The sequence below is a fragment of the Falco punctatus genome (assembly GCF_963210335.1).
Source record: "Falco punctatus genome assembly, chromosome: 10".
In the NCBI taxonomy this organism is placed as follows: domain Eukaryota; kingdom Metazoa; phylum Chordata; class Aves; order Falconiformes; family Falconidae; genus Falco; species Falco punctatus.
Window position 1 is genome coordinate 23,059,135 of NC_137590.1, and position 27,378 is coordinate 23,086,512.

General features: G+C 36.7%; 1 protein-coding gene across 7 annotated transcripts in view; it reads left to right on the forward strand.

The window, feature by feature from the left end:
- Positions 1-27,378, forward strand: part of GAS2 (growth arrest specific 2) — a 105,906-nt gene that overhangs the window by 41,214 nt on the left and 37,314 nt on the right. For all 7 annotated transcript variants that reach the window (XM_080405378.1, XM_080405379.1, XM_080405377.1 and 4 more), the window contains 4 exons: positions 303-444; positions 10,650-10,713; positions 15,370-15,514; positions 18,859-18,966. In XM_080405378.1, coding sequence (XP_080261504.1) covers positions 303-444; positions 10,650-10,713; positions 15,370-15,514; positions 18,859-18,966 — 459 coding nt within the window. The remainder of the gene's footprint in view (positions 1-302; positions 445-10,649; positions 10,714-15,369; positions 15,515-18,858; positions 18,967-27,378) is intronic.

Here is a 27,378-nt window from a genome sequence, read left to right on the forward strand (position 1 = left end):
AGTGAACTGGACCCAAAATCCCGAAATTGTAGTTGCTAATCTTCCCAAGAAGTTGCTAGTATTGATTTAGCTCTGAATTTCAAAACACATAGTGTGTCGTGAGGCTGTGAAAGAACTTTGTGGTTGACAACTTCATGCTGTTAAATTTACTTCTTCTTCTTTTTCTTTGCTTGGAATTTTTAATGGACAAGGAAATGTGTCGGTGGCAGTCACCTATCTATGCAAAATCTGCATGTTGATTTCATAATATTTCAGGATAATGCTAGCATGTATCACTTATTTAGAAAATTTCTGTTTTTCAGACCTTGCCAGTACGGAAGATTCCATGCAAAGCCAATGCTCCTTCAGGGTCTTTTTTTGCACGGGACAACACAGCAAATTTCTTGTCCTGGTGCCGAGATGTAGGGGTAGATGATACTTGCCTGTTTGAATCTGAAGGTTTGGGTAAGTGTTTATTTATATAATAGTTGGCAATTGTAAATAACTTTTCTTCTGTGTTCTGCCTTGAGAGATGAAGTAGTGCTCTCAACAGATCCTGACTCCAAATCTGACCTGTCTGACTCTGTTAATTCTGCCCCTTATCTGAAGCATGAGCAAATAAAGTAGGCAGTATTTAAAATTCACTCAATTTTAAGAGGAGCTTAAATGAGAGAAAAATCTTGCTATGATTTCTTGCACGCAGATGATTTTTTTCATCTTACTTGATCGTGGAATGTTTGTTGTATAAGGTGGTGCTTTTCTGTTTCAGGGGAGTAGGATACAAGCGCATGCCGTTTCGGCTGTAGACATTTAGCTGTTTGTGCAGATTCAATGGATTGTGCCGGAGGCCAGAAAATATGATTTTTTTTCTTTGCTTCCTGTACTGACCTTTTCTCCAGCATATTGTCTTGTGCAGCTCTGGACCAAAGCTGTGCGATACTAGTGCTTCAGGGTGTTTCATCATAAAAATTGGACTGCTCAGGAAATCACTGTTCTAATACTACATATTCTTCATTATTTTAACTCTTCTCTCTTCAAAGGAAAACTTAGGAATCTTACCTTGAGAGTCCTTCAGCCAAATATCATGAAATGAAGAGAATCAAATGTTCGTTGGTTATCTGAACTCAGATAAAAGTGTAAAGCAATTGTGATGATAGACAGCTCAGTGTCTGTGGAAGACAAATGAACACACTGTCCTGAATCAAGAGGCTTCTTTGTTCTGTTGCTCAAAAGGTCTTTGACTGCCTACTTGAAGTTCTTATCTGTGTTGCAACTGATCTATTCCCCTTCTTTTATAGTTTTGCTCTTCTAGCACAACTATTCATGAAGCGATGTTTTTTCCCACTATTTGTCTGTTCTTTTTTCCTGTGAGGGTTTTTTTATAATGAAAACAAATTATTTTGTGTCTCCAGGAGAAAATGCTTGACAGAGAAGAAATCAGTATCACAAAGGTGATGCATCATAAGGAGGATATATATGTATTGGCTCTGTTTTTCTATTCAAATCCTTAAGATGAAATTTTTTGGGGGTGTGGTATATCATATGCAAGGTGAACAATAATTGTATTTCCAAATCTTTGGAATGATGGAGAGGCTGATCGTTGCCTAGGACCAAGAAATGTGCAAACACAAGGAGGAAGGAGACACAGACCTCCAACGTCTGAGATTGGTTAATCAAAAAATTAAATGGATTTAGGCTTTATACTGCTATGGTAAACCCAGAAGTTTACCGGTGTTCCAGTAAAAAGTTAACGGTGTAATTGAAAGCTTGTTTTTAAGGAGTTTTTTCATGCATTTTTAGGAAACCAGATCTTGTTTAGAGTTTGAATTGTCATAGCTGAAATACTGTCATTCCCTGGAGAAGTTAATTTTTACACATAGGCAGTGCTTTGCCTGCTACAGTATAACGTTGAGTGTAAAGGCACCTGGAAGGTTGATGTTCTAAGTGACTTCATCTCTCAGAAAAGTGAAGTGAAACATGCCCATATATACAGTGCACAAACCTGTACTGTATTGATTTGTTTGATTAGTGACTGATTTTCTTCACTGATTGAAGACTAGGTTCTGTTGTTTTCGTTTTCTGAGTGTTACTACTTATAGAAAGTACTTGTTTAAAAGACTTACGGTGCTGGAAATAAGATGAGGACTTGGTAATATTTTGACCTATTTTTCTGAACTTGAGAAAGGGGTAGTGGCCATGGCATTTGTAAAAAAGCAACCAAAACCTAACAAAAAAACAAACAAAAAACAACCAACCAAAAAAACCCACAAAACCACACCAAAAGCCCCACAACCAAATAGAACCGAAGAAAAAAAAAAAAAAAAAAAAAAAAAAAAAACAAAAACAAAAAAAAAAAAAAAACAAACCACCCAGAAACTATCATTCTCCCTGGCTTGGAGCTAGAATTCTTTAAAGTTTTGGTTTCACTTGAGGTTTCTCTAATGCATTAGAAATGGTGATGACTCATAGTAGCTGCCAATCTAAAGCTTTGATGTTCCTCTCTCTCCCACAAATCACTTCTCCGCTGCTTGGGAAATAAAAACTCAGCAAAGGTAAGTAATATCAAGGATTCTCTTCAAAGTGGTGAGAAACATGTATGAGTGACATCTAAGCATTCCCACTGCCTCATGGATTTCTGCTGTATTTTTGATAAGTAATTGCGGTGAAGGTATGGTTGCGGAGGTAACTGGGTTTTGTGTTTTTTTTGCGGGTTTTCCCCATGGCTAATAGACTGTACTGATGTGTAAATTGCTAGTGATGAAGCAACTGTTTCTGTCTACACTGAGGAACCTTACGGTGTTAATGTTCCTGACTGACTTGATGTTTATCCTCCTTCTTTACTCTATTCTGCCTGCCTTATGGCATGTAAATACTGTATTATGTAATTGAATGCACATAGTGATATTTTCTTCATGCCGTTGTATCACATAAAATGTTTGAGGCCTTTTTTTGGTGAATTTGTATTCTGACATAGTAAATCTTCAAAATCATTCTTACAGCACTGAAAGATTTGAATGATGGATTTGTGATGCTACCGATTTAAAAAAAAAAAAAAAAAAAAAAGTCCCTAGTCTATCCAGAGATCAGCAAGTTTAGTTAAATACTAGGTAAGAAACTATTAATTGCTGTCATTTCTCATTACTTAAAAATATGTTCTCATCCTGATGAGTTCTGTAGCCCTTACAGTCGTGCAAGTATAACTGCACGCAAACACACCCAACACTCCCGGTTTCTTAGTGCTCAGACTGAAGTCATGTGAAGGTATTCCTCATGGGAATGGAACGGTGTCAGACAGATGCTATAGCAGATAGGTGCAGTCCGTGCCTGAGGAGCTCGTGGGCAATCTTAAGTGTCCCTAAAGGCTTGGTGCTGCAAAGTTTTAACATTGTAGGGCTGATCCAAGCAAGTAGGTGAGTAGACCTACTCATGTCACTTGGTGCCCTTGTCCATCACGTGTGGACTGATATAGTGTCTGTTTATTTAAAGTTAGGCAAGGGTTGAAATGCTTTGTTGGATTTAGCTAAGCTAAACAGGAAACAGGATCAAAGTCTTCAAAACAAATAAAGGGGGGGGGCGGGGGGTGGAGGCGGGGAAGTGGTGTTTGTTTTGCTGGTAGATATGATTATGCTTCCTAATCAGTAGAGTTACTTGAACATATCTTTGAAAGAGATCAGTACAGAGCTCAAAAGTTTGAAAACAATGCACTTGCATAATATGATGCATTTTGCCTTTTTGAAGTTGAATCTAAAGCATCTGAACTATGCTTTAACATATTTCAAAATACAAACAAATGGGACATAGTTTTCTGTAAAGATTTATGATAGAGCCAGGGCTGACTGGTAGCAATCTCTATATATATTGCCCTTTGAACTTATTTTAATGCAGAGACGTGGCAAGAAAGTATCAGAGTTAATGCCTTTGCAAAAGAAAAGGCGGATGGCATACCTGTCTTGTATAAGCAGCAGAAAAGACATTAGCATCTGCAAGAAATATAGCAACACAGTACGTGGGGATAATCTTGAATGCTGCAAAATAGGGGGAGGCTCTGCCTGCTCGCTGTGCTCGTTGATCAATTTAGTGTGCTTTTTGTAATTGTTATTTTTATAGTCAGTGTCTTCAAAGAAGAAGAAATTAGCTTTGTTAATACAAAAACCTATCATCCAAAGTCCAGACTTTCATCATTTGGGCAAATCTTGAGATACCCTGTCTTTGAACAGTGTTCTTAAAAGTATCAGAGGTCAAAATTTGTCCTGTATCTAGGACTTGGAACGTGATGCACTAACTCTTTGCAGCCTAAGAAAAGTAATACTGTCTGTAACTCCGCTGTTCCCATGACGTATATATTTTTTAAGTTCCCCTTTGTAGTTTTTAGGGCAGCAGATCCACACAGCTGTGGTAATTCAATTTATGGAAGCATTCTAGGTGGAGATATTTGTAAGTATGGTGCTCAAGCCTGAAGAGCGTAATACTTGAAGAAAACTCTTGGCCGAATAGTAAGAATGGTAAGATTTTCTATGTTTGCTTTTGTTAAGTGAACTTAAAGCCTAAGTTGTGAACTCTTTTGTTGGTAATGTAGTGTTGTTGGATGATTGTAGGATTTGGAATCGATGAATAGTCCACACCTCTTCTATGATAGAGTCTACCCGGCAAGAAAATGGTTTGCCACTGAGTGTACCAGCATGCTCATGTGTGTTGTCTGTTTTGGGAGTTGTTGGATGATATTGTTGCATTTTTGTTTTGTGCTTGTATGTTCTGTAACTGTGTGTGTGTGTGTGTACATGCAACATGGGACATGGGCTTCTTTTGATGCAACGTAGTGATTAGAGTTTAATTGATTGTTTCCTAAACAAAAGCATCTAGTGTTTTAGTGGAAGTAATAGACTCAAACACAAACACCTCTGATCTTTATTCTAATGATTTTTTTGAATGTATATAGGAAAAAAACACTCAAACATCGATAGCTTAAAAATATTTTATGCGTGGGGTAAATGTTTTTGTTTTTTTTTTTTTAAACTAATACTCCAGTCTATCTAATTTCATATTACAAGATGGAAGTATTTTGACTGTTCTTTCACAGTTACGTATTTACAGCTTGTAATGCATGTTAAATTTTAATACATTTAGTTGCATCAGAATAAGACTTTGTCGTATCTTTCATAATATTTTACCAGACAACTCATAATATTGTTGAATGTGTCTCATTTTGAGGACTATAGAAGCATCCTGGACACTGTGTTATTACCATTGGATTTTCATTTTAAATTAATGAATTCCAACAAAAGATTAGTGCTTAGATGTTCTTTATATTCATTCTAGATAAGTTATTTACTATCCCTATATCTACTGTGTTTGAAACCTTAATTTTTTTTGAGACTTCCATAAGTGACAGGGCTGAACTCCTTGATTTAAGTGTGTCATAGTGCAACTGATGCAGAAGCAAGGATACATGTGGAGTTAGTTGAACAAAGTGTTATCAAAGCAATGGTAAAAAAAATAAAACACTGACAAAAACTACCATAGCATCAGAAGAAAAAGTATTAAAGGAGAAAGTGACAGACAGTAGGAAGAAGGATGAAAGGATCAAGCTTTTAAAAAACTTTTCCTAAATGTGTGTGAATTCTGATAGCAATTGGAAGCCTATGATAGTAAATACTAAGCTCCTTTGGAAAATCCCTTTGTTTCTAGTGAGCTAAAAATTGGTTTAGAAGCAGAAATAATACTCAGTTGTTTAATTCAGCTATGCCTGAGATGTTTAAAAAAAAAAAAAAAAGTGACTCCACTGAAATGGTTTATGAAAATGTTAGGAGCCAAGGCTTGAAATTTGGCAGGGAGGTATAAGAAGTTTGCTCCTGTGTCGTGGTTGGGCTTTCTGCTAATTGCTAATTCTGCTAAAAACAAAACAAAAATCCCCAACCAACCAGAAACAAGAAATTTCTTGTTGGTTATTATGAACACTCCTGGTTTAAATATGTGCAGCAAAGACATGATATCCATGTGCAGGGTGTGTTCTGTCTCCTTACAGCCCCAGGGTCTGATCAGCACTGAAAGCAGAGGCTGTTCCTTCTCTGCTTTCTCCGCTTCTCCTGGTAGCATCCAGGCACTGCAGAAGGGAGCGGTGAAGGCTGCAGAAGTGTGGTGAACAGTGAGTAGGAAAGAAATGAGGTACAAGGAAGGAGAACATTGGGTGAGTGATCATGAGAGCAGGACCTGTGAAAGGAGAAAGAGCCAGCAATAAGACGGAAGCAGTGTGGAGCAAGCAGTTATAGCCAGAGAGGAACAGGGATAAAAGCTTGCTAGGAGCTGAAAAGGAAGAATTGTTAAAAAAGAGTGGCTGGAAGTAGCTTGAAAAGATGCAAGCAACGAGGACGGCAGGTAAGGATTTGAAATAAATGAGATGGCAAGCAAAAGAGTCTGTAACAGTCAGGACACCTGAAATAAGCTGGACTTGTATGTGCTAGTTCTAAATCTTCACATTGCTTTTATGTTAAGCAAATATCATCTGTTAGATTCTCTGGCAAGGTGAATATTTCCATTCCTCTTATGCAGTAGATCTGCATAGTGCACATGTCTTCTACATTTACAAATTGCCATTTGCTTACAGTCACTTGCTTGGGCAGTTCATCTTGCTCATGTTTGGTAGGGGAGGATTAGCTAGTGGTTCTCCAGGAATATTGTTTTCTTCCAATATATAAGCTTGAACAATTACAGGAAATTGCATAAAAAAATTGTGCTATTGATGCAAAGTGAAGTGCTTGGGCTACAGTTAAGGCTGACTGTACTACATTAGTTAAACTATTTTATTATTTTGACCAGCCTTTCATGTGGTCATGGGCTATTTTTTTCCCCAGAGAGCTGTGTTCTTTTTAGAACAGCCCGTGCTCTGCCAACATCTTGGTATCATATGGTTCATGAAGTGAAAGAAACTCTTAGTGGTATGTTATTTTCTCCTTGCATGCCTCATTTGTTGGAAAAAATCTGAAGATGTTTGGAGAGTGATGCAGGATGCTGAAGGATCATATTTTGCTGTTGCTACTGAACAACATCAGAAGAAGGGGCTAGATAGCACCTACATGCAGTGGGAGGATCCATTTCGGACTTTGTAATGGGATCACTAGTTGTGTTGGCTTTGATTTCATACAAAATGTAGGATTAGGAAACTCAACAGTACCCTGGAGATCAGGCAGGACGTATTTCAGAATAGCACCTAGATAAGTGTGCTTTTCTTGTATCTAATACCTGTACCTTTATTCCATGTATAAGATGGGAATACTACTACTACTTAACTCATACAAGTCTTAGAGGAATCTTAATTTTTGCTTTTTCTTTGAATACTTCACAGCATACAGTAGCTTTGTTGTGGAAATGAATTGTTGACTGTAAACTTTAAACGATGTGCAGTGAATTGCATATGTGGCCATAGACAGAATGAAGATGGTTTCTCAAAATAATTTTTTGGCTTCCAGTGTTTACTCTGTCCTAACTGCATATAAATTTTGACAATTACAGAAAATGTGTTGCTTAACAAATGTCTGTTTGCCATATAGGATATCTGGGGTTAAGTGATCAGATCAAAAAGTGGAGGTGGTGCCTCTGACTGAAATGCCACTATTAATATAGATGCTAGTAAGTAATTCATAAAATCATAGATGTAGTTCCCCCAGGAGCAACAGAATACCATGGGTACAGGTGTTCCATTTCAACCTCAGCTTCCGAATGAATTGCCTGTAGTCCTCAACTGATAGTAATTATTACATTTTGAAAATGTAATTGTATGTATATATAAAACTGTGTACATATATGTAGTGTATTTAGCCATAAACTGAAGTACGATCAGAATTTAAATGCAAATTCAAATTAACAGTACAGTGAGCATTTATATGTGAAATATTAGGATTTCTACAGATTGGGGGGTTTAGTGGCATACTTGTTATAGTTAATGAAATAATGACTTTGATGCTGTGTAGTGCCTCTGAAATAGTTTTTGCCATATCTTTTATCAGATGTCTCAAACTGCTTAGAAAATAGCAACTCAACTTGTATAAGTAAACTAAGAAAGGAATTGTAAGAAATGTTTCTCTTTCTGTTCCATGTATGGAAAAAAGCATAAAGGTAGCTTTTTCTTTCAGGCAAAAAGTATCTCAAAATAAGTACTCGGAAATCAAGGCACTCGAAAGTGCTACTTGCTCACTCAAGGTTCTAGTGAGGGTCCAAGATAGGTGTGGAAACACAGACTCGTGTCTCTGTGGCTTTGGCTGTGACTCCTTCCCAGTCTCTTGTGAGCTAGTAGCCCATTAAGCAGCTGTGCTTTTGGGAAAAAATGAAAATTTGGGTTTGAGTATCTAAATTATTTCCAGTGGGTATTGCAGTATACAAAATAACATTTGTTTGTCTCTGAAGTTCCTGAATACATATGCTGGTATAGTCCTCAGGAATGCCAACATTTTCTTGGTAGAAGTGCTGTGTCACCGTCTTCTCATCGGATGAACAGATGTTTGTTTTTTCTGGTCAGTAATTGCCTGCACAGCTCTTCATCCTCTAACAATGATTTCACTGTGTCACGTTGTTCGATGTGAAATGCATGAAATATCTCTGGATTATGTTGGGTCAGATTTGCTAAAGGACTTTGAATTTTGTTTGGGTAGAAGAGCTTTAAGCATTGACAGGAAAACGTTTTACCTTTCTGAATCAAATCTTCTTCTAGTTCCATTTATGGATCTCTTCTCAAATGATATAACTTGAGCCTCATTTTTTTTCTTCTCCCTTACAAAGTCCTTCATATGTGCATATGTTTGAATTGCATTTCAGAAATATTGAACTCCTTTTGACTGTTCCAAGACTGGTTTATTGCATTTGTATTTTGTGGTATGCCTTATTTCTTAAAATCAGTTTTACTTTGTGGCAGTCCCAACTGGTTTAAAACCAAAGCAGCGCAATACATTTTTAGGGTCATGGATGTAACACTTTAAAAATACTGATTGCTAGTAAAGGTAGATGTTTCATGAAACTGCTGTGTTGTGGCAAGGAAGAATACTGAGAATAGCTGAAAATCCAAGCCTGCATCTTTTATGTTCTTGATAACAGATGGCTGAAAGATAAAAATACTTCTCCTAGTGCAGTGCCCTTTTAGTATTCGTGCTCTGCAGTTTCAGTTCTGGAAATGTATTTGGATGAGATTAGCAAGGAAGAATGCATACATCTCAAAGTCCTACATGTACACTAATAAAAGATATTGGGATGAGCGTTCAGCTTCCACAAACTACCATATATTTATTCAAGTCAGCGAAGCTGGAAGTTGAAGAAGCTGAAGATCTGCCCCAGGGCATTTAGAGGTGTTTACGTCTGTGGATGCCTGTTCTGGGTCTCATGCGTACAATATAGGACAAAGAAATAACTTTTAGAGCTTTAACTAGACATTGAAATATCTTTTTCAGGCATGGTATTTTTTTCTTCATGCATTTGAGTTAGGTGAGTGTTTAGATAACCAAAATGCTTATACAGCAGATGTCTTGACCTTAACTCATAAAAAAAAAAAAAATCAGATTTGATGCTGTTTCTTCTGATTAGTATGAATATTCACACACCATTTTTTTGGGTGTCAATTCAATCTGAACTATACAGTACAAATCTTCAAATTATTGTGGAAATTTCTAAAACCTGAATTTTATCTGCAACATGAGGGTTTTACTGCAACAAGTATTTCTGGAGAGAAGTTGACCACGTACTCATAATTGCTTTTTTTTTTTGTTGTTGGTTTTTTTCCCCTCTTCCTTCTTTATTCCTTTCTTCTTTCTGGACATTTGGGGAGTGGATTATGCAAACAGCCACAGGCATTTCCTCAGTTACTGATTTTGGATTTTGTTATTATATTTTGCTGGACTTCTCTACAGAACATAACCTACAAAATGGGGGGTGGGGAGGGGGGGAAGGAATTATCTTGGATGATGGTGGTATTTCTTAAAGAGAAGTTCGTGCTGTGTTACGGCTGCTTTTGAAGCTTAAAACCTGTATCTTCTGTAGAATCCAGGCATGAAAATGTGCATAGATGTGTGTAAATAAACAGAGAGAAGGGGTTTTTTTTGTTTGGTTTTAGGTTTTTTTTTATTTTATGATGAGCTGAATTCTTAAAGTATTCCAGTTTCATATTTGCTCTAAGAGTAGATGTATAATGAATTCAGGGCTTAGTTTGTAATGAAATATGTCTGTCTTAATACAATTTCATTACTTTTGTGTTTTAAATAATCTAAGAAAAATAGTGATCTAAGGGATAGAAATTCTTTTAGTTTGTGAGAAAAGTATTACTTCCATTTATTTTTGACATTCTACAAATTGTAGTGTTCTGCCAGAGCTCTTGATTATTTTTAAAATTGTTATGAATGGCTTGCATGTTACCAAATAGCCCAAATAATTACTCGGTGATTTAGATTTAGAATGGTGTTTTCAAAGGAAGTAAAGGATTATGAAGTGGGAACTGCCTAAATCGTCTGCACTCTGAGAACCACTCCTCAATCGCATCCTTTTTATTCTAGTAAAAATCCACTGCAAGCCAAAGAAAACCAAATTTTTTCTGAGTCAAGAGTTACAGATGTTGACAATAAGGTTCTATTAATCACTAAGATCTTTAAAACAAATTTTATTTATAAATGTGTTCCATCTTCATTTTGCTTTTCCAGTTCTCCACAAGCAGCCAAGAGAAGTGTGCCTTTGTTTGTTGGAACTTGGAAGGATTGCAGCAAGGTAGGTGAAAATATTTAAAGAATGAAGAAATATTTGCATTCTTGACAGCAGTGGCTATTGAGAGACTTACCAAATCAGCACATCTCAAGCAAACTTTTATTGTCATTAAGTTTAAGGAGAATGCTTGTCTTGGTGTCACTCAAGATTAGCTTGTGGGCAGTTGTTAACAAATATAATGAAATCTCTGTCCCATCACCTCGATGAAGGTATTTGTTGGCTGACTTATTAAGAGAGGAAAGAGTTAAGAATTTTTTTCTAAATAAAGCTTTGAGCTGTTTCTTCTTCTGACAGTCAGATCTCTCTCTAGACAATTGCGATTTCATTAACTTCACTGATAATAAATTGATCTTAACATAACCAAAATCTGACCTAAGCAACACTGACTCTTATTTATTTAAATAAACTTAGACCTGATTTTCACCAACAGAAGCAATACGAGAACTGAGTTAACAGTCTGCATTCTATCACTGTCAGATGCTTCTAGCCAGACTGGCCCTTCAATACATCGTAGTATTATCTTTGATGTCAAGGCAAGTGACTTTCGCTCGACAATCAAAATGACAGTAATGAGAGTGTGATTTTTCCCTTTTTGCAGATGCAGATTTAACATACATGGACAGCAGTGTTGCTGCCCAGCCTTGCAAGTAAATTGCAGTTGCATTCATGCATGTGTATCAAATTGGACTGCCTTGCCGTACAAATAGTTGCATTAATTTCAGAAGAATTTCTTGTGGTTACAATCAAGGCAAAGGAGATGCCTGTTTATTCTTAGCTTAAGAACTAGCATTTTCACATTAAAATTGCATTATGAGTATTCCTGTTTTGTGAATGCAACTTGCTTGGGAAGCTGCTTAACTAGTAATTTGTCTCTTGGTGAAGTTTCAGAAAAGTCCTCTGTGCTGGTGGAAGCTTGCATAGGAATTGTGTTGACCAGAAAATGTTGATTTTCACGTTGCAAGATTTTTCTTATCTCTAAAGCTTAGATCCAGTAAAAAAAAAAAAAAAAATATTTAACTTTCAATGGATAAGGAAGTGTTGTGATCTGTAGGTGCTCAATGAAATTGATGTTCATGAATCTTAATTCATGAGCAAGAAACTGTGCTTGCAAGATCCCCAGCTTGGAGGTAGACCTTCCAGCATTCAGAGACCGTATGCCCAGGGCATAGCTGTCAGAAATGGCTGCCATGGGTTCATTACTTGATAGTATCCAGCTTCCTCAGAGAATGCAGGCCAGTGTTTAGACAGCTTTCTATTCTGCTAAAGTCGGTTGAGTTAGATTAATTTCATTTTGCAATAAGATTTGATTTCTGAACAGATTTACAAGGGACTTAAGATAGAATCTTACCCTTTATATTTGTCTTTTGTCTCAAGCTTCCGTGTCTCACGTTCTCTGTTCCAGGCATGAAAACAAATATTGAATTAATAAATAAAAAAGATATCTCAAAGACAAATGGATAGATACACATAATCAATGAAAACATTTTTCATTTATAATACATGTATATTGCCACATGCCACTGATTTATTGTATATATTATATTTATGTTACTGTATTTCATTTTTGTTTATAGCTTAGAGGACTAATAACGTATGTGTCTCTACTTGTTCCTGCTCTAATATCTCTGAAAACAAACAAAACCCCATTTATAATCCCGTGAGTTTCCAAGGTGCACAGAAACTTTTGAAGGGGAACATGAGGTTAATAAAATTGAAAAGCAAATATGTGATGCCAATTTTGCCTGAGCTGTGTGGTAAACTAGAACTATATGGAAAAGGAGAATGGATAGTTGCCTCCACTAAGCGTAGGAAAGAGCACAATAAACTGACATTGTGCCGCTTTACACAGGAGAGAAGCAGGGTGCATGCTTGCCAAATTTGTAAGGCAAACTGGGTCAGTTGACAGTCTTAGAAGTCTGCTTTCCAGTGCAGGAGCTGCAGAGATCTTGGAAAAGGTGCCTCAGTATGTTTTTAAAGAATGAAAATAGTAAAAGATGCTGAATAACTTCTTTCTTTTCTCTTCCTTTTCTGTTTTAGAAGCAGAAAGATGTTCATAGTAGCTTATTCATCACAAGGAGCCAGCTCCTAGCACTTTGCCGAGCTAGATTACTGTTAGTCTTTAGGGTCTAGAATTCCTATAAATCATCTTAGGCCCTTCTTCTCAATGAAAATAACCTCGGGATTGAGGCACATGTGAGCAGGAAAGGGGATTGTTTGAGGAGGAGGTAGAGTTGAGCTCTGTTCTGCTAAACTTGAACCCAATCCACAGATACTCTGTGGATGAGGAGACAGCTGATAATTGCCCTATGCTTTAGCAGTGCTTTTAGCATGTTCTTTCATAGTGTCCGATTAGCCAAATTAGAGACGTGGGCTGGCTGGCTGGACTGTGCAGTGAGTGGAAAACTGGTGTGACCACTTGGCTCACAGTGTGGCAGTTCATATCTAGGTACCAATAAAAATAGCATCACCTCATAAACTATCCTGGATTCCAGTTGTTTATGAAAACGAAACTCTGAGGTTATCTGTGAAATTTCAATAGCTAAAATGGGCCATTTTATGCACCGGCAGATATTGTGTGGGTAGAGAACTTCCCATGAGAGAGGGAAGTGTCCCACAGGGTGTAAGCAAGCATTGACAATACACGGGACTATTGCAGTGGGTTGCACAGGTCCAACTTTATCCCAAATTATTTTCAAGTCAGAGATTATACAATGGAAAACAGCTAAATTATCTTTTCTGCAGAAAGAATGAAGTTCTTGGGTAACTAGGGAACTTGGTGTGTGTGTTAAACAATACCCACAGGTCTTTTGAAATTACTGTTGAGCAATTTCAAGACCTTTCTGCTATTGTATTCAGTTTTTCCTTGGTAAAAGTGGGAAGTGGTGCTCTAAGAAGTCTGTTGGAGATCACATTACAGTCGAATGTTGCTTCATTTGGAGTTATGAGAAGGCAGGCTAGGAAAAAGCAGAAAAGGAAATTCTCATAGTACCTTCCAGAACAGAATTTGCACCTCTACCCCTCCCAGAAAAGATGCGGGTTTTAGCATTTCAGCTTTCCAGCAACTTTGCCGCAGGTTGATACAATGTGTGGGGAAAAAATATGCGTGTGTGTATTTGTTCGTTGGTTTTATTTTTCAACTCATCACCAGAGGAATTCAGAATATTGGAAGTACAGGGAACTTTAAAACTCAGTAATTATGACAAAAATTGGAAATTATGGGAAGCAGTAGAAAGAAAGAAGCAGCATTGCTTGGAGTGTAGGAGTTTTATTTGATGAGTAAGGCTGCATGCAGGTGTAGGTTTAGAGCCTAGTGGGAATTTAATGATTTACAGCCTGTCGGCATCTGCAGGCAGACAGGAAGTAAATGGATTGTATATAAGTGCTTGCTTCAGTGTTGGCTGGCTTTTCATTAGGCAGACCGCACCAGTTAGAAGCCAATACAAGCACAGATTTGGTTCTTGATTTTCTTTGTATTAATTTCTAGGCAGTAGTGTAACTAAATTAAAAGCTATCAGGAAAATGCAAAATATTATATATGCACTTATGCCCTTTCTTGGCACACTTATAACATTATTATGGTATTTAGCTGAGATTTTCATAAAACATTTGTTACTGCTAAACATTTTAGTGTCCAGATGTTTACCTAGATAAACCAGCCTATTTCTGCATCTAGGCTGTGGATTTTTCTGCTACAGAAGAAAGTATTTTTCATTTATGCAAGTGGTTTGCTGTGAGAAGCCTACCTGGCATGATTACTTTTCCAAGCTGAAGTCCTCCTCTGAAAAAGGAAATCTTTCAATTTTTCTGGATTTTGTTGGCAAAATAAAAACAAAACAAACCAGAAAGGAATTATCAGTGATTAGGAAAATGAGATGGGCTTTTAGACTTCTGTCCAAGCTCTGCTTCTTGCTGTGAGATACTGGTTTAATCACTTGCGTGACACTTTCAAAACCAGAGATTGTTTTAAAGAACTTACTTTCCAAGTGCCGTGTTTGAGATGCTCCATGCCGAAGTTGCATGTATTTTGTTTTAGTTGGAGGTACAAGTGTTTTGCCACTGTAAACAGAGATCTGAAGATTACCTGTCCAAAATCAGTTAGAAAAAGCATTAGCCACTTCTGAAAAATAGTGGCCATGTCTCAATGTATTTATCTATAAATTCAGTGCAATATTTGAGACAAGGATAACTTTTAATCCCTTTTCGTCTGGATTTCTTTGAAAAATACAAACACAAAACATAAATTGTCAAGCAATTTGAAAGGTTTTTGTTTGGAGGGGAAAAAAAACAAGTGGGGAGGAAAAAAAGGCACAAATGTACTGAACTTGAATCTGTCCTACACGGCATAACGATTTTTAAGGCCTTTTGTTGGTCATAAATTAGTCATTCACCAATATATATGTTATCAGACAGAAAAGCTGGAAACAACCTGTATTTCCTGTCAATTTGATCGACTGAGAGATTCCATCTAAATTAATTTTTGTATTAATTGGGAATGATGGCATTAATATTTGATAAACTTTATACATGTTTACTAGTGTGTGTAGCATTCTGTTATTGCACAGTAGGGCAATATAGAAGGTATAAATTCTTTTCACCATTTTGTTTTAAAAAATGTAATACCTTATAAGGACTAGTAATTTGTTTGCATGTTTCCAAAAGGTTTGGCGTGGAGCCTCCTGGATTAATAAAGCTGGAAAAAGAAATTGAACAAGAGGAAACACTTTCAGCCCCTCTTCCGTCTCCTTCACCGTCACCAACAAAGTCTCCTGGGAAAAAGAGCACAGGGAAACTGTTGGATGATGCTGTAAGTTGTGGGAGGAAGCTTCTTCCTATCTGACCCATTCTGGTATGCGCTTACTCGCAAGGCACACAGAAGGCTGAGTTTAACATCTGACTGAATTTTAAAGATTTGCAGACTGATAGAGTTAATTTATTTTTGACCACAATTATTTATGCCTGAAGATTGGAAAAAATGTCACACTGTGTAGGAGATCTGCAGTTCAGGCTAGCTTTGTGCTTAGGGCCAAGTTCCCTTCTTATTACTCCGTTTTCTTTCTCTGTTCAATTCTTATTCATCAACTCCCACTTGGTGTTTTGTCTGAAAAAGGACTGAGTCAGGACTAGGAGATTTGGCCCATACTGACTTCTACTGAATGTTAACAAACGCTTCTAAGTTATCTCAGCCTAATTTTTATGCTGCTGTTCTGTATGTTTCTCACGTGGTAAAAAAACAAGCTTTTTTTTGCCTCGTTGGGAAGAAAGAATCTTGCTTTGAATTTTGTTAAAGTCTTTGCATTACAATGCAGTGTTCATTTCTCTGATATAAACCCTAGAGGGGTTCACTTGAAGTAGCTGGAATTAGATGAAAAGGATACATTTTGAGACCATGAAGAGGTTAAACTTGAAAAGTACAAATATATTCTATAAAAAGAAGCAGTTACTATAGTAACTGCTATATTACAAGGTAGATGTGCCACCTGGGAGTTACAAAGCACTTCTTGAAAAATCCATGTGCCACTTTTTTGTTACAAAGAGCAGATGGAATATTATGGTCATCCATTTTATTGAAATACTTTGTACTGTTTGATGCAAATAATTACCTTTAACGTTTTTTTAGATTTTGTATTTCTTCCTCAACTTTGCAAAAGCACTTGCTTAAGTTTCAACAGAATTCAGAACAGTTATGTGTAGAGGGAGGGTGGAGACCGTGTATCTTATAGGAACAGAACAGAGTGTGAAGGTTGTCTCCAACCATCTCCTTTAATTTAGAAAGCAGTAGGGATAGAAACAGAGTGGAATTCATCCAGCTAGATTCCTGACCTGCTCTGCCCCAGACACTCACACCATAAAATAGCAGCAGTGCTCATATAGTCCAGACACAAAATAAAATAGGATATAATTCTTCCCTCTGCTTCCTTATTTGATTTCCAAATTCCACTCAATAATACTTCTGTATCCTTTGGGATAGTAATGTAATGGAAGCCTCAATAGCAGGATCAGCAGTGAAGGGCTCATTATCTTCTGTTTTACACCAGTATAAATCTGTTGGCTTCCATTCTCTACCGGCCAGAGATGGCTCTATTTTGCTTACACAGTTCAAAACAACAACCTTGGACATATTCCGTCTGGCTGTTCTGGGTTTTTGTTTGATGAACCCCGGTAAAAACAGCTATTAAGGCATAGTTCACGCTATCCATTTTCAGTTTCCAAATCAGAGAGGTGTTAAATACCATAGGGTATTATGTCAGAAATTGCTAATTATTGGGCAGCGTTCAGAGGGCTGTTGCCAAACAGTCCTGTAGGCACAGTCCCAGTCTTGGTACCACTTTCCAAGCGATACAGGAATGCAACTTTTGCATCCTCAGCAGCCTGCGCTTGGATTTAAGTCATCAACCACTGACTTTGTGTAAGTTACCCTATTGTATACTGACTGCCTAAATAGTTTGATTCTCCAGAAATAGAGCCTGACACTCACCCATGTTGATGAAAATCACTGGAATAATAAATCATAAAATAGTTGAGTGATTGTACATTCAAATTGAGGACAGCTCATCTGATACTTGAGAAACACTTGTGTGTGTGTTCTTCTGCTAAGCGTTAATATGGAAAGAAATTTTTTACAAAAATATTATGCTCTGATTTAAAAAAATAATAATGTAAGGATAATGATGATAAAATACTCCACAAGTAATAAAGTTAGTCAAATAACAACATTGAACAATTTCAGAAATAAATGGAAAGCCTTTAAATTGGTCAACAGGGCTAGTTTCAAAAGCGTTTTTGTTTTCTATTGTAGTATAGAAACAATAATTGGTTAACCTTTAATTTCATTCTGGTGTATTTAACATACTATAACTTTATTCTAAAAGCAGATCTGAAAAACATTTGCTGTAGTTCAGAAGCTTTTCTGTTCGTTTATTCAAGATAACCAAAACACCTATTACAGTGCCGTAGCTTTGCCCTGATTCCTTTTTTTTTTTTTTTTTTTTTTTTTCTCTTCTGAATCAGTTTAAGACTTTAATTTGTTAGCTATTCTGAGAATATCCTTTCTCGGACCTCAGACCATTTTTACCGGCCTCAGTTTACAAACTGGATTTGAAGAGGTCTTTGAAATATTATTTGAAGTGGTCAAAAACTCTAGGAAGTTCCTCTGGCATTTTGTATTGTCTGACACTGACATACTAGGTCAGCACTCATCCAAGAAAACTGCAGCGTATGAAAATGCTGCACTTGTTATTGCTGTTCCTATGCAGCAGTGCAATTTAAATGTCAAATAAGAGTTTCTCAACTAGATCTGCTATTTTGGCATTGATAGTTCTGCTGCTTTCAAATCACCGAAAAGTCCAAAATACACTTCTACGAAACATTAATGCCTTTGGTAGCACGTGCAAGGTCAAGTTTTCACAACAGGCAGAAGTCCAGCTGATGCAACTAATAAAAAGCAGGAAAGTGGTTTTCATCTGTCTTTTCTCAGCCCCTGTTGTTGGGGCTATATAGTTAGGTTTGGCAGTGATAGAATATTCTTGAGAGGGCTTTAAATTGCCCTTGATTGCACTAATGCCCTAAGGCGGAGATGATCAAAAGGTAGTTAACAACACTAGGGAGCATCTTGGCATAGCTTTGTGATTATGTCACAGTATTATTCTCTGTATACTTTTTTTTTAACGTTAGGGCACTGTTTGAAAGCGCCAAGAGAAGGTATTGGGCAGCACCTTTTATTGATAAGCAAGATGCTTCTGTATTATATTTATTTATAAGGGAAAATACTCTGTTAGGACAGCTTCGTTTTGCCTGTCAGCTATGTTAGCACTGTGACAGTTGAGCTGATTAATCACAAAATACTGAGAACACACCTACAAAATTTTGTTGCTGAACTCAAATTAACAGTCTGACTTCAGTTAAACAGTGCGAATTTCATGTTGAGCTGTGTGACACTTGTCTCTGTTCTTACCTCATCACAGCTACGAAATCGTTCTTGATATTGGAAGCACCCTAGCCTGGGATTACAGAAATATTAAGAAAAAGTAATAAAATATCATCAATGGAGACTTAGATTAGTGATACTGTGTTATGGCAAATGCCACCTTGAATGTTTTGCTACATGTCCTATTTTAAGTGGTTTCTATTAATTACCTCTGGGTTTTTCAGGTTAAACACATTTCTGAAGATCCACCTTGTAAGTGCCCTAATAAGTTCTGTGTGGAGCGTCTTTCACAAGGAAGATACAGAGTTGGAGAGAAGATCCTCTTTATTAGGGTAAAGATTTTACGTTTTATTTTGAAGTGAATTGCTAGTGTCTGCTGCCTTCCACTTTGCAAATGATATCACTGATTGGGAGGAGAAAATATTTTTTGGTTTACCAACACCACCTTATTTTTATGATGCTGTTGGGGAATAAATAAATTACAGTGGGTTAACTGACCCAAGGAATTAGTAGCATGTGGTAGTTCCTTCTAACTTCAGGTCATTGAATTTGCTATGTCTTTGATCAGTGGCAACCAAAAGTCTTCAGAAACAAAGCTGATAACTTCCTCTCAGTTTGGCTGGAAAGAACATCCACTGCATTAAAATAGCCTTTCTCCTGTTTTGTGTTGAGTGATACTATTTGACGGGTCAGGAAACAGATGAAAGACTTCACGATGACTGAATTGCCAAGTCATGACTAAGAGATATTGCTGAACTGGGCTGAGGAAACCATTAATGTCCGTAGTACTTAATTTGATTAACAGATATTTCCAATCCCCGTGTTGTGTTTCTGATTTCATATGTAATATATTAACTCCCAAAGTACGAAGCTAATCATCAATATAAATACTTGCTAGCATTAGAATCTGGGTGAGTTTAGCGGGAGTGTACTATCCAAACTTAATTTTTATTCTCTTCTCTGTATATGCTTATGGTAATAATAATGAAAATATGCTAATCATATCAATTTGCAGTAGTAGGTTATGACTCTGATGCTATGCTTCTTCCCATTTTCCCTTTTCCTCTCCACATGTACTATCCTTGAGTAATGAATTGACAAAATGGTAGCTCTTGCTTTCAAATAACTGTTATTCCTATCTTGCTAAAGGCACACAACTGTGACCTGATAAAACTCAGGATTTAGCACTTGTGAGAACAAAAGAAGTCAGAGGGACTCCTTCCCATCTGTAGAAGTCAAGTTCCTAGTTCAACAAAACACCAGAGCGCTTGTTCTGTCATTAACTTATGCTTAACTTACGATGAAGTCAAATTTAGATAAGGATTTAGGTTTTCTCATGTGTATGAAGTTGAGAACACGTTTAAGTACTATGCTGAATAGGGATTGAGAACTTGAAATTAATTCAGTAATACCTCAGAAAGAGGAAGAAATACAGGATTTGTCACAGACAGTTTGAGATTGCACATGCTGGTGTAAAGGATTAATAGATTTTCTGTTTTGTAGCCAGTGAAACTTTTTAAAATTCTGCAGTATTTTTAGATACAGGCTTTTTTACTAGCTTCAAACGACTTTGAAGAAGGTAATGATCATTAACCAAAGATCCCAGTAATCTGGCACAGTTTTAACACTCACGTTTTCTTCCTTTGGATTTAAATTTCAAATAACAATATAAAAGTATTTTTAATCTTTTAGTTTTGAGAAACTTGTTTTTCTGCCAGAATGGTGAGTGTCAAATTCCCTTTTGCTGGCTTCTTTATTGTGCAATCTAGTCCAAGTCAGATTCCATTCCAAGTTTGCAAACAAAGCACCCTTTTCATATCACGCTACTGCATTCCAAGTTGAATTCTGCCAAAAAATAACAGTAATATAGATTAGACATTAAACTGCAGTATTAGAGATCATTCCTACAAAACTGACACCAATGGAAACTTGCCATGAACTTCAATGGGAGCAAGTCCATATTCCTAGGTTTTAAGTCAGTTGTCTTTTGGTTTTGGTTGGTTTGAACCTCAGTTTGGAACGCTTCACTGGATCACAGTAAGTTTTTACTCTTCATTCTACATGTTCTTATTATGTATATAAGTAGATTTATTAGCTTTTCTTTTGAATTCTTTGGACACTTGTTAGAAAACACATTTAAGATGTGTAGCTGACACTTAATCTTGTTGATATTTGGCACTCAATTTGATGTCGCTGATGTAGTTTCTCCTGTGTTCTATGTTCTTTACACAGCCTGACCTGGCCTTTACACAGCCAGAAAGATGCCATTTGTTTATAACCCAACATGTTCCAGTTGAATGGAGACTGAAAGTTTCATTGTTTTAAGTTGGCTTAGACTACCCATTACTGTCTCTGTTCGCTTTCTCCAGTAACCTGTACAGGACTTAAAACCTATTTGGTTTCAGGGATGCTACAAGTACATCATGTGATAAAACATTATAAGAGCTAAGTTAAAAGTGGAGTTAACACCTTTTCATTGAAGGTTAAGGTTTATTTTTTTTCATAAAATATTTAATAAAATTATATGCATAAGAAATTTATTTGATTCTGAAAGTCCTGTTAAAAAAAATAATGAAAAATTGTCCCAGTCCCTCATTTTGTTACTTTATATCTGTGTATGAAACAACTGAAAAAGGAACAGCAAAGAAAAATAAAACCTGGCAGAACATAGAACCCATGCAAAAAATCACACCAAAAAATTACACATGAATCTAAAGTGATTTTAAGGAAAAAAAAAAAAAATCTTAGGAATGTGCAGCAAAATGCAGGGGGGGGACAGTCCTTCAAAATTTTTCTTGTACTGTAGTAACTTAAGGTAATGGTCCCATTAAAATTACTTGAATAAAGATTATTTTTTGTTAATATTGAAAAATGTTTAAATTTGAGATGAAAATAAACAATGGAAATGATGAAAACACATGAAAACATTAAAATGCTTAAGTCTGCTGATAATAATGAGTGTCACAAAAGTAATTTTTTATGCATGAAATAATTCCGTAATGCATAAACTGAACACGATCACCATAATGCTGTGGTGACTTAGATGCTAAAAGTTTGTTTTCAATAAAAATTTATTTGCTTGTGAATTATTTTTCCTTCCTGCCATATAGGCATGAAAGAGTCTAAATTCCCCTTACAAAGAAATGATGGAAGACATGTTTTACAGTAACAGATTATATTAATAACTTGAAGTAAATGAAATGTCTAGTTTATTTGAAACAGAAACATTGGTTTAGAATTAGTGTGATCTCTATACGTGTGCCATATACAGTCAATTATTTGCCTGTTCACTCTTAATCCTAGTCTTATGCTATGAAGTGGTTTAGAGAACAAGCCTTAATTTTTCAAAGTAGAACCAGACCATTTTAAAAAAAAAAAGTCATGAAAAAACATGCATTTGTGCAAGGTAAGTTATATCTTGGAAAAAAGCGTCACTGATTTTGAAGTGTTTACCTCTTGCAGAAGGCAGTAAAGGAGTTGAGATTAATGGATTTTATAGTAAGAAATGTCTGTCAGGCCTTAAAAAAGGGTAATTGTTTTTAAACAGTTTTCGTGGCAAATATTCTTATTTTGAGTTAGCTTGTGTTTGTTACATTGTGTGAACATAAGGCTGTACACACCAGGAAGCTTCTCTCAGAAAGATCTGTCCTGTTGGTCTGGACCCGTAATAGCATTCAAACTATTGGGTTCTGCATGATGGAAAAATTATTTCTTTGTGCAACTGGAGTCAAATTAGATGATATAAAGTGTTCTGGCTCTAAAGCCTATCATTTTTCCTAGAACTTCTAGGTGTTCTCTGCCTCGCACACCAGAGAAGCATGTGATTGCTCTTACACTTTTTGACCTTGTACTTTAAATCATTAGTATTGCTTAGCATTATTTTGCTGTAGTAGTAATAAAATGTTTGCTTAATACTAGCTTCTTCTAAACCCCAGGAAATGAAAGGCATTGTTTGCCTGATACAGCTCCTCTGCAGAACTTTATTTTGAGATTTGCTGTCAAAATGTATGTGGGGTGTGTGTAATATTGGTGTGTGTGTATATATATGTAAAATCACTCTGCAGACAGTTTGGTGTACATGATTGCCTCTTCCTGGTGAGGAAAATGTGCTCATATATAAACACGGACACCCGCTTTACTCCAAATGATCCAGGTGGGATTGATATACCATCTAAGAACCGGAAGTACAAATGGAAAGCAGATTGATCATACAGTTATCAAGACTCAAATGTCTAGTTCTGCTTTCCCAAACCAAATACATAAGTCATACTCACAACTTTTGCTTGGTGTGTTTCTGTGTTTTGGGTTTTTTTTCAGCATCATTTACCTAACTTGTATTTTCTTCCTTATTCCAAGGATTTTAACAGTTGTTCTGCTTTCCCCAGGCCCTTTCACTTCTAGTCTACCACACAGGTCACCTTTTCAGCACTGAAATTGCTTCCCTAGAGCTTTATCGATATCAAATACATTTCAAGGATATGTTTCCAATGTCAAAAACATAGGTAGATGAGGAGTTTTAATTGAACTGACTCTAAAGGAGGTGATGTGGGAAGCCTGGGAGTCATCTTGTGAGTGAATTATGAAAACACACCTTGGGCTTCAGGACAGTGACTGTCACTGGCCTCTTCTTCTCTTCTTTGGGCTTCTGATCTCAGTCTCCTCATGCTTACAGACAAACTTACTAATTATGAACACCAGGTGGCAAAAGACCCAGGGGAAAAGCATGTCTAAGTCCAGTCCTAATTTATGTCCCAGGTAAGGTGTTTTTAGTCATCTTCCAGCAATGGGTGGCTGAACACTTTTTTTACTATGTGCCTATTCCTCTCCAATGGCTTTATGCTCATGGAGTAGTTAGCACATTTCAGTCTGTCTTGTGTTAGTGAAGGTGGAATTCTTCTCAACCTTCTCAGGTTTTGGTTTTTTAAAAAGAGTCTTCAAAGGGCCGGTAAAATTCAGTCCACGAGACTCAAAAGCTCTTGGACAAGATGACACTGAATGTATCCATGGGGTGACAGGAGTCCAGCGCTGCCAATAGGACAGTCAGGAAATCTATTTTCATCTTTACTCTGCCATTAATCTATTGATTGACGTTAGGCAGACCCCTGCCCTCCCCCATCTGAATTTACAGTTTGATTGTTCTCGTAGTTACATTTTCTCTTCTGCTTTTGCCTTTTTTACTTTGGGTTTTTTCCTTCTTGCTTCCTTGAGCCTTTCTTATTGAGGCCTAGCAGCCTTCGTGGAGCCACAAGCCCATGGACATCTCTCTTGTTGACTTTATCCTTGTGTTTGCGCTGAACACAAGAGCAGCTACAGTTGCACTGTCTGGTTCTGTGAAGCCTAGACATTTCTAATTAAATGCTTGACAGACTTTCACTACTACTACAGTACTACAAATAATTTTATTTTTTTTTTACCCCACTGCTTGATTTTATTTCTTGTAATTTTTATTCTACACGCAGGGTTTGCGTGGCCATTCATGTAAATTTAGTGTCTTAACTTGCATGTGTTGGAGATAGTTTGGAATGTGTATTTTGAGCAAAGATGCTTTGAAAGGATTCATTGTAAACTTCTTTACAAAACAGCTGTGTAAGTCAAATTGTTAGCTGCTAATTTAATGCAACAGTGATGGAGTTACTCCTTTTCACTTTCACCCAGATGGTGTTCCTGTTACATTCTGTCAAAGCATTTTCAACCAAAACTATCTGTGATGCAGTACGCTGATTCCATGGAACAGGCAGGCTATGCAATAGCTTAGCAGTCTTCCTCACTAACTTAGGCCTGTTTGCCTTGGTGACCTCCTTCTGTGGGTAATTAAATACCGTGTCATCTGTAATTCCCAGTGTCTCCCCCTATGCAGTGTTGTACAATGAGATTTCCACTTGGGTGCTTGAAAAATCTTTAGCAAATCATCTTGTGCTTTTCTAAGACATAATGCATCTTCAACAAGTGTCACATTCTAGTTCTTGAAATTACTAATACACCTGCAGTAATTTCCTGCCAAGGTATTTATAATTTAGGCTCCTAGAGTCAAAGTTACAACAATATTAGGCTCCCTGTATTCAGTGGAAAGAGTTCTCCCTCGGGAGGTGGCCTAGAACAGGAGGCCCATGTAGGGTTTTCTGAAGCTGTGTGTGTAAATGTCTTGAAAAGCACCAGCCAGAAATTCAGCCGAGTTCGTTTGCCAGGAGATTCAGGCTTAGGAGGAAGTTGGTTTGCTCTTAAGGCGGCCAGTCCTGCAGGGGTGACAGGTGGCAGCACAAGACCTCCCTGGGTGCCAGTGTCCTCTCTGGCAGGAACAAGCCAGGGTCCAGTTGCCCCGCACACCCTGATCAGCAGTGCTTTTTGTGTGGTAGCTCATTACACAAAAAAATTCTCAATACTCTAAAGATAAAGATGAGTAACAAAGCTGGATAAATATGTATTACAAATCTCATTATTTCAGGCTTTCCCCTCCCCCCAGAATGCTGAGAATACAAAAATAGACAAATTAATAGACCTTCCTTCCTGTTTTTCATTCCTCCACCCTCCACCATTTTTTTTTTCTTTTCCCCTGTTCCTCTGACTGCTTTTATATGAAAGGTGCCGGATCAGCATCTGTGTATCCAAGAGCACAGACAGACTGCTAATCCACTGCACCAGTACACTACAGACAAGAATTTACAGAATGAAAAAGCCTCTGTAGTTGATTGTTGAGAACCACAGATTGGGTCCCATAAGTTCATACTGAAAATGTTATTAGGGGAAATTATTACCTTTTTCTTCAGTTAGTTACTTGCTGAGGTTCTGTTGACTAGATCAATCGTTTAATAAGAATCCATTTAATGCTTTACTAGAGATTAATACATCTGAAATTAACAATGAAATGGCAGTTAATGCTTGCGGTTTGGAACTGTGCCTGACATGTTAGAACTGAAGCTGCAGCTATTTCTGGTGTTGCCCTTCAAGAAGGATGGCACTGAGCTTTACATTGTCTTGTTTAAACTTCTTTCTTGATGAGGTGAAAAGGTCTTGTGTGACACTAATCTGATTAACATATTTAACACAGTCAAGGTAAGCTCATCTATTTTTTATAGGATGCTGCTGCAATATTTTATAGGGTGAATTAAATCAATCTTCTTCACTGTAGCGTTATATAATTAGTATACAAGGATCATCAAAATGGAAAAAAAACCCCACCCTGCTTTGTTGCAAAATACTTGGTGTAGAGTATACACTTACAGTATAAACATAACTCTTGCTGCCATCTAGAGAGCTGACAATGAATGAGGTTTGTGTGATGGCATCAGTAAACCAAAGTTTCTGCACTGTTCATCACACATCTTCATTGAACATTGAGCATTCATGCGTAAGAATGCATCTATTACCTATTGCAGTATTCTTTATCTTTAGGGTAATACTCTTAATGAACTCATAGCTTACATGGGAATGTTCAGCTGGGCTTTGTATCTTGGCCCAGGAATGATGGTTCTGCATGAAACTAAACTGGCCTTGATTTAACAAAAAAGGTATGTAGGCTTTTAAAATATCTAATACAGTGTGGTTTGGCCTCTGCATTCCTGAAATAACAGGAAAAAGTTGAAGTGCATTTTAAAAAGTTTTTTATTTCTTTGTCATTATTTTAGCAGTGTGAAAGCAATGGTTCTTGCTCCTGCTGCATCCAGTTACGCTTTGTATGCATTCATCTCGTTCGCTGAAAACTACTTATATCTACTGTATTTTATTTTGAAGCTCTACCACACCTCTGTGCCAATATGCAGGATGTACACTAAGTCCTTTTTACCATAAAGAGAGGTGGCAAGAATTTATCCCATGTGTTTGTACTCTGTGCTGCCTTTTAATTCTGACGAGTAGAAAAGTAGTAAACACTGTATTTCCCAGTTTTCTTTATCATCTTGAAATGTAGACCATTGTATTTTAATGAGAATGTTCATGGTTTGCATACCAATTAATTTCTCAACCAGTCTGTTCCACTAGGATATTTTTTTCTAGCAGAAGTTGTGAGATGCTCGCTCTTCCTGAAGAGACGAGGGAAGCTGAGTTATTATTTTTGGGTTTTGTTCTTTTAAAAATGAATATTGTTTTTAAGAGTCTGAGGGTTGCATTCATCTCACCTAGGTTTGATGCCTACAGGTTCCTTTCAGTGGAGAGGAACAAGCAATTCCTCTTTCTTTCTGTTATAGCGATTAACTGGATTGTTAATCAACTTAGAGAATTACATGATATTTAGTATTATTTAACTTTTACAAAGTAAACTGTCAGTTTGAGATACCTTCTGTTCTAAATTATGGGATTTGTTTTTTACATGTATTTCTTAAGATTCTATCCTGAGACGTTATGTTCCAGCTTTTAAAGAGATTTAAAAAAAAAAAAAACCAAACCAAAAACCAACAAAAACTTCAGCTGCATCTGAGTCAGTAGCAATCGATTTCTCTTTCAACCCCCAAAGTAAGTATTTATCGAGAATAAACTCTCATGGTAGAGAATGGATAAAACCATAAGACATTTATCCATAACAGTTATGTCCTTGATTATTTATTTATCTGTCTAGGAGCCAAAGACTAAGAAATAGTAATCATAAATTCCATGTATCTGTCTTTTAAGTGTCATGGCATAGAAATAATACTTTTAGGTTATATTGTACAATTATTTTTAAGTGCAGGGTTTTAGATTTAACGTAACTACAATTTAATAAAATTTTCCTTTAAAATGTAGTTTGATGCTAATAATTTAGCACAATATTAACA